Consider the following 12,474-nt stretch of genomic DNA (forward strand, 5'->3'; position numbering starts at 1 on the left):
AGCAGATTCATAAGAACAAAGGAGTCCATGGCTTCTCAAAATTATGCTACTGTTCATTAAAGTCTTGCATGATCTTTCAGTCTGTGTCAATTTAACTTTCCCAACTAATTCCCGTAATTCTCTGATTGTCCAAAAAGCTATCAACGTCAGCAGTTGAATATCTGCAGCTAACTATGACAAAACATTCCAAAGATTTCTCCTCATCTCAGTTTCTAGACTCATGAACTCGGGTAGCAGTTTCTCAAGGTCAACCATGTTATGTCCTATACAAATTTTATATTTGCTTGAGGTATAGGTATACTATATATACTAAACTCAGTCTATTCGAAGGATATAATTTAATGAACCTTTATCGTGCATCCTCTAAACTATAGCCATTAGGAGTTAAACGAACTAATACTCTGTACTGAACTCCAGTTGTGGTCACATCAATGCAGTAAAACTTCCTTCGTCTTGTATTCCAGCCCCCTTTCATGAAGGCTGAAATACCAAAAACAGCAAATGCTGGAGATCACAGCAGTTCAGAGAGCATCCATGGAGAGAGAGCAGGTTCATGTTTTGCATCTAGATGACTCTTCATCAGAGCTAAAATATCCTTTACTTTCCCAATTACTTGTTGACTTGTGTACAAGGTCCTCTAAATAACATTTACTGCCTCTGAACTTTTTGGAAAAAAAAGTTCTGCTTTTCTATTCTCCCAAACAAACTGGATAATTTCACATTTCCCTATATTGTTCACCATACTTCTTGGCCATATACTTAACTAGCTTATGTGCCTTCAGGGATGTAATTGTGCAGGGGTAGTGTCCCTATCTCTGGACCTCTGTTTGAGTCCTACCTGCTCCAGAGGTATTACAAGTAAGTGGTAGCCCAGTGATATGATTTCAATTCCACAGCATTATTACTAACCTTTCATTCCAGGTTTATTTCATGGTGAAAAATGTCCAGCTACTGGACCATGGTAAAATTGCACCTGATTCTTGTATTTAATCTCGCTTTGTGTTGAAGAGTTTGGTAACTGTTCTCGTGTTATTTACTCACTACACCAGGTTAAATCTGTTCTATCTGTTAAGGTTGAGCTTACTCTGAGGTAACTTCACATGTCTCCTTTCCTAGAAACGCTCACTACCCAATGATTTCATTGATCCTCTGGCCAATAAGAAGCCAAGAATATCTCTGTTGACCAGCCGGGTTCCACCAACTTTAAATGGCAGGTTAAATCCATCCAATGGGAAAGAGACAGGAGCTCCTTCGGTGCAAACCACCGCAGCCGATTCAATTAGCTCCACCTCTACCTTGCCAATGCTTGTGGAGAATCAGAGACCAAACAATCTTTCATCAGAAGTCAGCAACGATTCGAGTCACAACGGCCAGGACTCAGAAAGCCAGGAGACCCCAGAGCGAGCAGTTTGCCCACGACCCCCTCATTTTCCTCGTCCCAGTGCACCTTTACTCCACGTCAAGTCAAAGAAAAAATCTAAAAAGCACAAAGACAAGGAGCGAGTGAAGGACAAAGGAGGCAGCGAGAAAGGGTGCGGAGAACTTGTAAGAGACAGTGAGTTTCTTCAGAGTTGCAAGGAGCAGAAGAAAACTGTTCCACCAAAGGCTGCAGGTGAATGTTCACAACATCAGTAGAACGTTATTGTGCAAATGGGAGACTTCTTGGTCCATTGTACCTTTGCTATCAGATCAGAAGCATCCAACCTAATTATACTTTGCCTCTTGCTCCAAAGCTTTGCAGGTTATGGCACTTCAAGTGCATATCCAAGTATTTTAGATTAAATATGAATATTTCTGCCTCTAGCACGTTTTCAGGTTCAAAGTTTTAGATCCTCATTATCCTCTGGGTGAAAAGATTTCCCTTCAAGCCCATTTTTTTCCTTTTCTCTTAAATCTGTACTGTTTAATTTTAGATTCTTCAACCAAGAAATTAGGGTCTTTCTATCCACTCCATCGAGACCTTTAACCTTTAATTAGGTTGGATTAGGTCTCCCCTCAGTGCCTTCCATCCCAAAGTAAGTAGCCCTTCCTATCCAATATTTTCTCATGATTAGAATTCTCTGTACCTTCCCTAATGCAGTCACTTTTGTTTTTGTGTGGCAACCAGGGCTGCTCATTTTTGCTCATTTCCAGCATAACACATGAATTAGGAACAGGAATAGACCATTTGCACCCTTGAATGTGCTCTCCCATTCAAAAGAGCATGGCTGATCTGTTGGTACTTGGAATTTCCCATGACCATTTACCTCCAATAATTGATGCCCCTACATTTCAATAATCTGTTTACTTCCACTTTAAAAATGTTTAATGATCCCATCTCCATCATTTCCTGAAGCAAAGAGTTACAAATTAGCACAACTCTGAGAAACAAAATTATCCTCATCGCTGTCCTAAAAGCATGGCACCTGTGTTTTAAACAGTGCCCCTAGTCTGAGACAAACCTCAAGATCTAGTTTCTAAAATTAGTACCTACTCATCCTCTGTATCTCTTCTCAATTGCCATTACAGCTGGCTTTGCCTTTTGCTGTGGGGTACTTTCCCATCTCTTCCGATTGATGTACCCCTCTCCTTACAGCATAAAACATCACTTTTCTTTCACTTCCAAGAAAGAGTCATACTGGATTCAAAATTGACAATTGTTTTGATCTTTCAATGGATGCTGCCAAACCTGAGCTTTTCCAGCAGTTTCTGTTTTCACTTCAGATCGTCAGCATCTGCCATTTTACTTTTGCCTTACCTACTGCATGTACCTGCCTATTAGCTTTGTGTGACTCGTGAACCAGAGCATTTCAGTCCCTCTGCAGTTTGGAGTTTTGCAGTCAGCCTCCTTTTAAGTTCAACGTTGCCTTTTTGTGCTTCCGGCCAAAACAATCAATTTCACGTTTTCCCACATTATCTTCCATCTGCTGGATTTTTGCCCACTCAGTCAACCTATCTACAACCACTTGCAACTTCCTTATGCCTCCTTCACTACATACTTTCCTACCTATTCTGGCATTGTCTGCAAATTAGCTCCCTTCATTGAAATCATTGATATAATTTGTAAAAGTTAAAGTCTGAGTAAAGTTCCCTGCAGGACTCCACTTGTCACGTCCTGCCAATCAGTGAGAGACGTATGCATGCGGTTTTGTGCCAGCCAGCTAATTTGCTGTCCACTGTCTACACCATGTGTTTCTACTTTTGCACAGTAATCTTTTATGCAGCATCTTGAGATGTCTTCTGTAAATCCAGCACGAGGTGTCTGTCGGCCCTTCTCTTCACAGCACAAGTCATTCCTTCATAGAACCTCAGTAGATTGGGTAAACGTATTTTCCTTTTCACAAACCGTGTAGACTCAGCCTTGATTACGTTGAGGTTTTTCTAAATGCCCATAACCACCTCTTGATTGATTCCAACATCATCGCACCATAGACATCAAGCTAGCTGTCCTGCAGTTTCCTGTTGTCCGCCTGCCTCCCTTGAATAGAATGGTTATATTTGCTACATTCTATTCTGATAGAACCTTTGTAGAGTTTAATACATTTTGAAAATTATCACCTAACACACCCATTATTCCATTAGCAATTTCTTTTAAAGCCCTAGGATGAAGTTTACCAGCAGCTGAGAACTTGTCAACCCACAGCTCCATCAGCTTACTTAGCACTGTTTCCTGGTGATTGTAATTTCACCAAGCTCCCCTCTCCCTTCCATCTGCTGATTTTTAGCTATTATTACAATGATTTTTGTGTCTGCTATAGCGAAGACAGAACCAAAATATATGTTAATCTCATTAATCATTTCCTGACTATCTGGTATTAACCCCCAATTCTTAATCTCACTTATTTTCTTTGAGTATTTCATAGTCCTCCACCTGACATCTATATCTGCATCCTCCTTTTCTGTTGTGCGTATTGATGTAAAGTATTCATTGAGCACTGTACCCAAGGTCTTCTGAGTCTACACATAGATTACTTCTATGCTTCCTAATGGGTCCTGCTCATTTGCTAATTACTCTCTTGCTTTTTATATACTTAAAATTTACCCTTTGGGTTATCCTTTATTCTGCCTACCAGTGCTTTTTCATACACTTTTTACTTTCTTAATTTCATTTTTATGGACCTTTTTGTGCTTTTTATGCTGTCGGGATTCTGCCTTATTGAACCCTCTGTCTCTGCCATAGCTTTTTTTTTAAAAAATACTAACCTCTATCTCCCTTGACATCCAGAGTTCTCTGGTTTTAGTTTCACCTTCTTGCTATTCCCTCTTTGAATGTTCTGTCACAGTTTTATTGAAAGGTAGCTGCTGTCAGTCCACTTGGGTAAAATAGTCTTGTCTGACCAATATCAGCATTTCTCTATTTTAGAACTTTTATTGCAAGCTTATGCTTTTCCATAACCATGCTAAATCTAACTGAATTATGGTCACCATCCCCAAAATGCTCCCTACCTGATGCACCTTTCTCCTGCTCAAGTCATTTCTGATTATTAGGTCCAGAACTGCCTCCCATGTTAGGTTTCTACATACTGGCTAAAAACATTTTTGCATACGCAATTTAAAAATTTTGTTCCTTCTCTGCCTTGCACACTAAAACTAACTTGATTCCTGAAAGAATTGAACAAAGGAGTAGGATTGTTATGCCTCAGATATACAGGGTATCTGTAAGACTGTTCCTGAAGTACTGTGTATAGTACTGGTCATCGTATCTCTGGAAGGATGTCAGTGCATTGGAAGCATTCAGAAGCAATACCTGGAATGGTCAGATTGCCTTATGAGGGAAGGCTAAAAGCTCGGTGTATGTCCTGTGCAATTTAGGAGAAAGTGAGGACTGCAGATGCTGGAGATCACAGTCAAATAGTGCGGTGCTGGAAAAGCACAGTAGATCAGGCAGCATCTGAGGAACAGGAGACTTGACGATTTGGGCATAAGCCCTTCATCAGGAATGTTGGGGGTTGGAAGGGGGCTGAGAGATAAATAGGAGGGAATGGGGCTGGGGGGAAAGTTGCTGGGAAGGTTATTGGTAGATGCAGGTTACGGGTGATGGGTAGCGGAGGGTGGAGCAGATAGGTGGGAAGGAAGATGTGGAACAATTGAAGAGGATGGTGTGAGTTGAAGAGTTGGATCTGGGGTGAGGAGAGATGAGGAAACTGGTGAAATTGATGTTGAAGCTGTTTGGTTGGAGGGTCCCAAGGCTGAAGATGAGGTATCCTTCCTCCAGGTGTTGGGTGGCTAAGATTTGGCGGTGGAGGAGGCCCAGGACTCGCATGTCCTTGGCGGAGTGGGAGGGGGAATTGAAGTGGTCAGCCACAGGATGGTTTAGTAGTTTGGTGCACGTGTCCCAGAGATGTTCTGTAAAACATTCTGCGAGTTGGTGTCCTGTCTCCCCTTTGAAGAGGAGACCACATCAAGAGCAACAGACAGAGTAGATGAGTTTAGAAGAGTCAGAGGTGACTTCATTGCAACATACAAGATCCTGAGAGGACTTGATCAGGTGGATGTCAAAACGCTCTTTGCTATTGTCGGAGAATATAGAACCAAAGTCACAGTTTAAACATAAAGGGCTGCCCATTTAAAACAGAGATCAGAAAACCATTTTCTCTGAGAGTCTTTCAAGTTCCTTTCCTCAAAAGGGAGTAGAAACAGAATCTTTAAATGTTGTTAAGGCAGAGATAGATTCTTGATTACCAAGGAGATGAAAGATTATCAGGATATTTAGGGATGTAGAATTGAGATTACAGTGAGATCAACAATGATTTTATTGAATGGCAGAGCAGGGTCAAAGAGCTGATTGGAATATTCACAGCTCAGTTAATATTTGGCCAGATTACATCCCCAACAACTACTCTATTACTGCCCCACTTCTGTGTAGCTTGATTACATATTTGATCACCAATCACTCCTTGACCATTTGCTGGCATATAATATGCACCCAATAGGGTGCTTGCCTCTTTTGTGCTTTTTCTTCCAATAATATGGCCTTATTTGATTATCTTTCCAAGATATCATCCATAGTCACTACTATAATTGATTTCTGAATCAATGTTATGAACCCCTCTATCTCACTGTATCATCTGATTAATGGTATTCTTTGTTCTGTCCAATCATCTGACCTGCCACTAACTTCTGCATAATTTGTATTCATTTTCCTTAGGTTTTATGCCTTCCTTAACTACTTTAGTTGACCACAGATGTTAGCTGCTCCCCCTAGAATTTTTCTTTATAGCAGGAATATCTTTATTCGCAGCCTTTTGAAGTGTTCCCTTAAATGTTTTCCACAGTTAATCTCTAAGCTTTTCTTCTGAGGTTTGGCTAATAGTCAAGTATCCAGTATGTTACTGAATAGCCTTACTTAGTTGTCAGTCCACCATCTGAGGTCTATGGTACTGGACTCCAAGGTGTCTCTGATCCTATACAGTTCTGCATGTCCTGCCGTTTATTGTGTATTCTCTTGTCCTGTTAACCTTCCTCATGCATTACTTCTCACTTATCCAGTTTAAACTCCATTTGCCACGTTCCCACTCCTCCCTGCACAGTCCTTTGACATATTTCTGTAGTCTACAGTTTCTTACCAGTACAGCCATTTTTATATTATCTGCAAATTTGAGTTGTATCTTCTATATTCAAATCCAAGTCATTGGTATACACCGGAAAAGCAAAGGATTAAGTACTGAGCCCCACAAAATGTCACTGCCCACACTATTCCAGTCACAAAAGCGCCTGTTGCCCAGTCCTCTCAGCTTCCTGTCTCTGGGCCAATTTTGGATACAACTCCTCACTTTGCCTTGGAATCTGTAGACTTTGACTCTTCTGACCAATCCATCATAAAGGACTTTATCAAAAGCCTTGTTGAAATCCATATAGATTGCATCAAATACATTATCCTATCAACTGTCCTTACTACCACCTCTTTAAAAAGTCCACCATTAGTCAGACACTATGTCTCTTAGCACATCCTTAATCTGTGTCTGTCTAAAGATAGGATGTGTCACATTGCATAGAATTGTTTTGCAATATTATTCACATTACTGAGGTTAAACTAACTGGGCTCATCATTCAGTTCATCCCCTTCTGTTTTAAAGCAATGGGATAGTGTTAGCTATTGTCCTGTCCTCCATCAACACACACCTGAAGACAATTGGGAAAATGGTTAGCAATTCAGAGTCTAGAAAGAATTTCATCAGATCTTTTAGATGTTAAATCCCTTAATGCTTTCACGATATTAAGTTAATTTCATCCAGTACTTCACACCTTCCCTCAGTTTTCTTTTAGATCCTTTTATATCTCAAAACTGTAGAATCAGGAATACTCAGCTGTCATTCTTTCCCTCCTTTCAGTTATCTATCAGTAACAGCGATAATATCATCCGGCCACATGTTAATCTGTGCTCTTGGCACATTGGTTTAATTCACCTCACACTGACACAATCTCGTGTGGGTCCCTCACACCCCAGTCTGTGAGGCATGGATCCTCTACACCGACCCTCCTTGAGCATAGGTCTACACTTATAACGTAGGACAATACAGTGCAGCACAAGCCCGTTGGCCCTCGATATTGCACTGACCTGTGAACCAATCTAACCCCATCACTCTAGACTATACCATCATCATCCATATGCTTACCCAAGGACTGTTTAAATGCCCCTAATGTGGCTGAGTTAACTGCATCAGCAGGCAGGACGTACCAAGCCCATACCATTCTGAGTGAAGAGCCTGCCTCTAACATCTGTCTTAAATCTGTCACTCTTCAGTTTGCATCTATGCCCCCTCGTACGAGCAGATGTCATCGTCCTAGGAAAAAGACTCTTACTGTCCACCCTATCTGGTCCTCTGATCATCATGTATGTCTCTATTATGTTGCCTCTTAGCCACCTTCTCTCCAATGAGACCAGACCCAAGTCCCTTAACCTTTCCTCATAAGACCTTCGCTTCAGACCAAGCAACATCCTGGTAAATCTCCTCTGCACCTTTTCCAAAGCTTCCACGTTCTTCCTGTAATGGAGCGACCAGAACTGCGCATAATACTGTACAGTTGCAGCATGACATCACCCTCTGGAACTCAGTCCCTCTACCAATAAAACCTAACACACAATATACCACCTTAACAGCACTGTCAACCTGGGTGGCAACTTTCAGGGATCTATGTACGTGGACACCAACATCCCTCTGCACATCCACGCTACCAAGAATCTTTCCATTGACTCAGTACTCTGCCTTCCTGTTATCCTTCCCAAAGTGAACCACCTCACATTTATCTGTATTGAACTCCATTTGCCACCTTTCAGCCCAGTTCATCCAAGCCTCCCTGCAACATTTTTCTACGCTGTCCATCACTCCACCGACTTTAGTATGATCTGCAAACTTACTAAGCCATCCACTTATGCCTGTGTCCAAGTTGTTTATAAAAATGACAATCAGCAGTGGTCCCAAAACAGATCCTTGTGGCACACCACTAGTAACCGGACTCCAAGCTAAATATTTTCCATCAACCACCATTCGCCGCTGCCTTACAGAAAGCCAGTTTCTAATCCAATCTGCTAAGTCACTTCAATCCCATACCCCCGCATTTTCTCCAGTAGCCTACTATGTGGAACCTTATCAAAGGCTTTACTGAAGTCCATGTACACCGCATTAACTGCCCTACCCTCATCTACATGCTTGGTCACCTTCTGACTATTTCCAATCTAATTATTGCTTGCCAGATGATTAAAAATGCTATCTCTTTTAATCTTTTCCAAAGTTTCTCCTTCAACAGACATAAGACTCACTGGTTTATAATTGCCTGGGTCATCTCCACTGCCCTCCTTGAACATGGGCACAAGGTTTGCAAATTCCAGTCCTCTTGTACTAAACCTGTAGCCAATGACAACTCAAAGATCAACATCAAAGGCTCGGTCACCTCTTTCCTTGCTTCCCAGAGAATTCTCGGAAAAATCCCATCTGGCCCAGGAGACTTATCTACTTTCACACCTTCTAGAATTGATAACACCTTCTCCTCTACAATATTCTCCTTTTCCTAAGTGAAAACAGATGAGAATATTCGTTTAGAACCCCTCTGATCTCCACAGGGTTCCACACACAACTTCCCACTTCTGTCTTTGATAGGCCCTATTCTGACCCTCGTCATCCTTTTATTCCTCACATATCTATAGAAAGCTGTAGGGTTCTCCTTTATTCTTCCAGTTAAAGACTGCTCATGTCCAGTCCTTGCTCTTCTTAACTCTTTGAATCCTACAGCTACTCTGTAACTCTCCATCGCCTTATCGGAACCATCTCGCCTCAACGTCATATAAGCCTCCCTCTTGCGCTTAACAAGCAATACAATTTCTTTAGTAAACCACGATTCCCTTATCACTTCCTCCTTGCCTCACAGGGACATACCTATCAAAGACATGCGATATCTGTTCCTTAAACCAGCTCCACATTTCGATTGTCCCCATCCCCTGCATTTTGCTGCCCCATTCTTTGCCTCCTAAGCCGCGCCTAATCGTATTATAATTGAACTTCCCCCATCTATAACTCTTGCTCTGTGGTATGTACCTATCCCATTCTATCGCTAAACTAAATTTAACCGATTATGGTCACTCTCTCCAAAGTGCTCACTTATGACTAAATCAAACACCCGACCTGTTTTGTTACCAAGTACCAGATCCAGTGTGGCCTTAACCTCTTGTCGGCCCTTTGACACAGTGTCAGGAAACCTTTCTGTACACATTGGACAAAAACTGATCCATCTGACATACTAGAGTTATAGTGTTTCCAGTCAATGCTGGGGAAGTTAAAGTCCCCCATAATGACCACCCTGTTCCTTTCATTCCTGCCCAGAATGGATTTCCGATCCTCTCCTCCACCTCTCTGGAACTTTGCGGAGGCCTATTAAAAAAAACTCCCAGCAGTATGACCTCTCCTGTTTCTAACCTCAGCCCATACCACCTCAGTAGACAAATGTTCTTTCAGCCACCGTTAAACCCACCTTGATAACAAAGCCATACCTTCCCCTCTTTTACCATCTTCCTTGATCTTAATGAAAGATCTAAACCCTGGAGCCTGCAAAATCCATTTCCTGACCCTGCTCTATCCGTGTCTCAGTAATGGCCACAACATCGAAGTACTACCTTATTTCGGATACTCCTGGCATTGAAGTAGACACACTTCAAACCAGCTTGCTGTCTGCCAGCACACTCCTGTAAGCGTGACGTCCTGTCCTACTTTCATCCACCTGTGTACTAGAACTACAACACAAGTTCCCACCCACCTGAATAGCACTAGCAAATGCCCCACCCAGGATATTAGTACCCCTCTGGTTCAAGTGAAGGCCTTCCTGTTTGTAGAGGTCCCACCTTCCATAGAATACATCTCAATTATCCAAGAACCTGAAACCATCCCTCCTGCACCATCCTTGCAGCCACGTGTTCAGCTGGTATCTCTCCCTATTCCTTGCCTCGCTATCATGTGGCATGGGTAACAATCCAGAGATGATAACTCTGCTTGTTCTCACTCTCAGTTTCCACCCTAGCTCCCTGAAATCCTGCCTTACATCCCTATCCCTCTTTCTACCTATGTCGTTGGTACCTATGTGGACCATGACTTGAGGCTGGTCACCCTCTCCCTTCAGGACCCCAAAGACATGATCCAAGACATCACGGACCCTGGCACCTTGGAGGCAACACACCAACCAGTGAGTCTCTTTCGTTCCCAACAAACCTTCTATCCGACCCTGTAACTATTGACTCCCCAATGACCAACACACTCCTCCTTTGCCCTCTTTCCCTTCTGTACAACAGAGACAGGCTCTGTGCCAGAGACCTGCACCCCAGTATATGCTCCTGATAAGTCATGTCTCTTTCCTCCCCCCCCCCCCACTCAATCAGTATCCACTTTTTCAAGGGAACAACACAGGGGGTCCCTCCTTTCCCAGAAGCCTCTGCTCTCTGAGGTGCTGCTGCCGCTGACGATCGAGGTAAGCTTTTAAAGTTTTAAGTCAGTGACTGACCTTTGCTGACAGGTCCCTGGTCCAAGTTCCTGCTCTTCCTGCTGCTGGCAACCGAAAAAGAAGACACACAGTCCCTGATTCCTGTTGTCCTCCTGTTATTTCTGTCTCCTCATCCCTGTGGCCTGCTGCATATTATCAGAATTGCTGCTTTACTTCAGATATGCAACATTTCCTCGGTAGCTGTAATATTGGGATCTATGGCGGAATCCAGTGTGTGCTTTGGCTCCACAAACTTTCCTGCAGTTTTGTGGTGAAGCCACCAGAGGGCCCTGTTTCCATTTTTTTCCCCAGGCATTTGTGTTGGCATATTGTGCCCCCCCAAAAAAAAGTAAATTGGGTGTAACAGTGTGGTATGGAGAGGTCAGGGTTCACTGACACGCTGCTTGCTGCCATGTGCAGCTTCCTCAACTCCACTGTGGGATTCTGTGATGAACACAGACTGCTGCTTGTATGGCTTTGTCTAATTATCGAGTGAACTGCACTTTACCGCTGTGGTTCTAATCATCATCTTCACTCACCTGTGTAAGTATACAAGGACTGATGGCACAGTTTGCAAAACATGAACCAGGAAAGCAATAGGACACCTTCATCCAGGATAGTGTTTAACCAATCCTTCAGCTCAGTAACCTCCAAATGTAGTTGAGCTGCTTGGTGTTGCCATTAGAATATATCAATCCTGGTCCCTTTAAGAGAGGCAGAGAATTGGGGTCAGGTGTAGTTGGCCCTGGCCCTGGCCCTGGCCCTGGAGAGGAGTGAGGGTGGAACAGAGAGCTGTATGTCTTAGGGCTGAAGGGGCCAAGCCAGCTAATGTTCTGGAAGAGCACAGCAGTTCTGGAAGAGCACAGCAGTTCAGGCAGCATCCGAGGAGTTGAACTGCTGCACTCTTCCAGCACCACTGATCCAGAATCTGGTTTCCAGCATCTGCAGTCATTGTTCTTACCAAGCCAGCTAATGGGCAGGAAGTGGATGTGGAAGCTTTGGCTCTGAAAGCCATGTTGTAGTAGTCTGCTATGTGATGCTTTGGGTTCCTGTGTTTACTTTGTTTTAAACTTCAGTTTGTTTCCTTGTAGGGTTGAATGGGATGTGCAACAGCTCAAGTGTTCCAACATCAACATCAGATGTGCCTGATTATTTACTGTAAGTACACGTTGTGTAACAGGTTCTGGGCTCGCCCTTTGTGCTATCTGGTGTATTGTTGTGTTCAGTCTTATCCTTCCAAATGCATTCATATCCTGCATCCACTGAGATGTTGGGCATACTCCAGTAAATGCCTATCCTTCATGTCTTGTTTTTCAGTAGTCATTATATTGTAGTCAATCCTGATCATGTCACCACTGTTCTGTACATGCATTCATGTTTGTATAGGCCAGTGTGCTAAGGAGCGGTAACTCTGGCTAATAACATTCTCTCTTCCTGTTCCAAGTTACTGTTATCAGCTAACTTAGCTTTAGTGTAATCTGGGAGGTCTGCATCTGGTAACTCAGTTCTTTCTTTGCTTGGTCTCTTGAC

General features: G+C 42.8%; 1 protein-coding gene across 1 annotated transcript in view; it reads left to right on the forward strand.

Moving 5' to 3' along the window:
• The window catches only part of ell (elongation factor RNA polymerase II), a 146,146-nt gene that overhangs the window by 117,714 nt on the left and 15,958 nt on the right, over positions 1–12,474 (forward strand). Inside the window, exons 8-9 of the mRNA XM_060846236.1 lie at positions 1,117–1,612; positions 12,036–12,102. Coding sequence (XP_060702219.1) covers positions 1,117–1,612; positions 12,036–12,102 — 563 coding nt within the window. The remainder of the gene's footprint in view (positions 1–1,116; positions 1,613–12,035; positions 12,103–12,474) is intronic.

Source organism: Hemiscyllium ocellatum, chromosome 28 (genome assembly GCF_020745735.1).
Source record: "Hemiscyllium ocellatum isolate sHemOce1 chromosome 28, sHemOce1.pat.X.cur, whole genome shotgun sequence".
NCBI lineage: Eukaryota > Metazoa > Chordata > Chondrichthyes > Orectolobiformes > Hemiscylliidae > Hemiscyllium > Hemiscyllium ocellatum.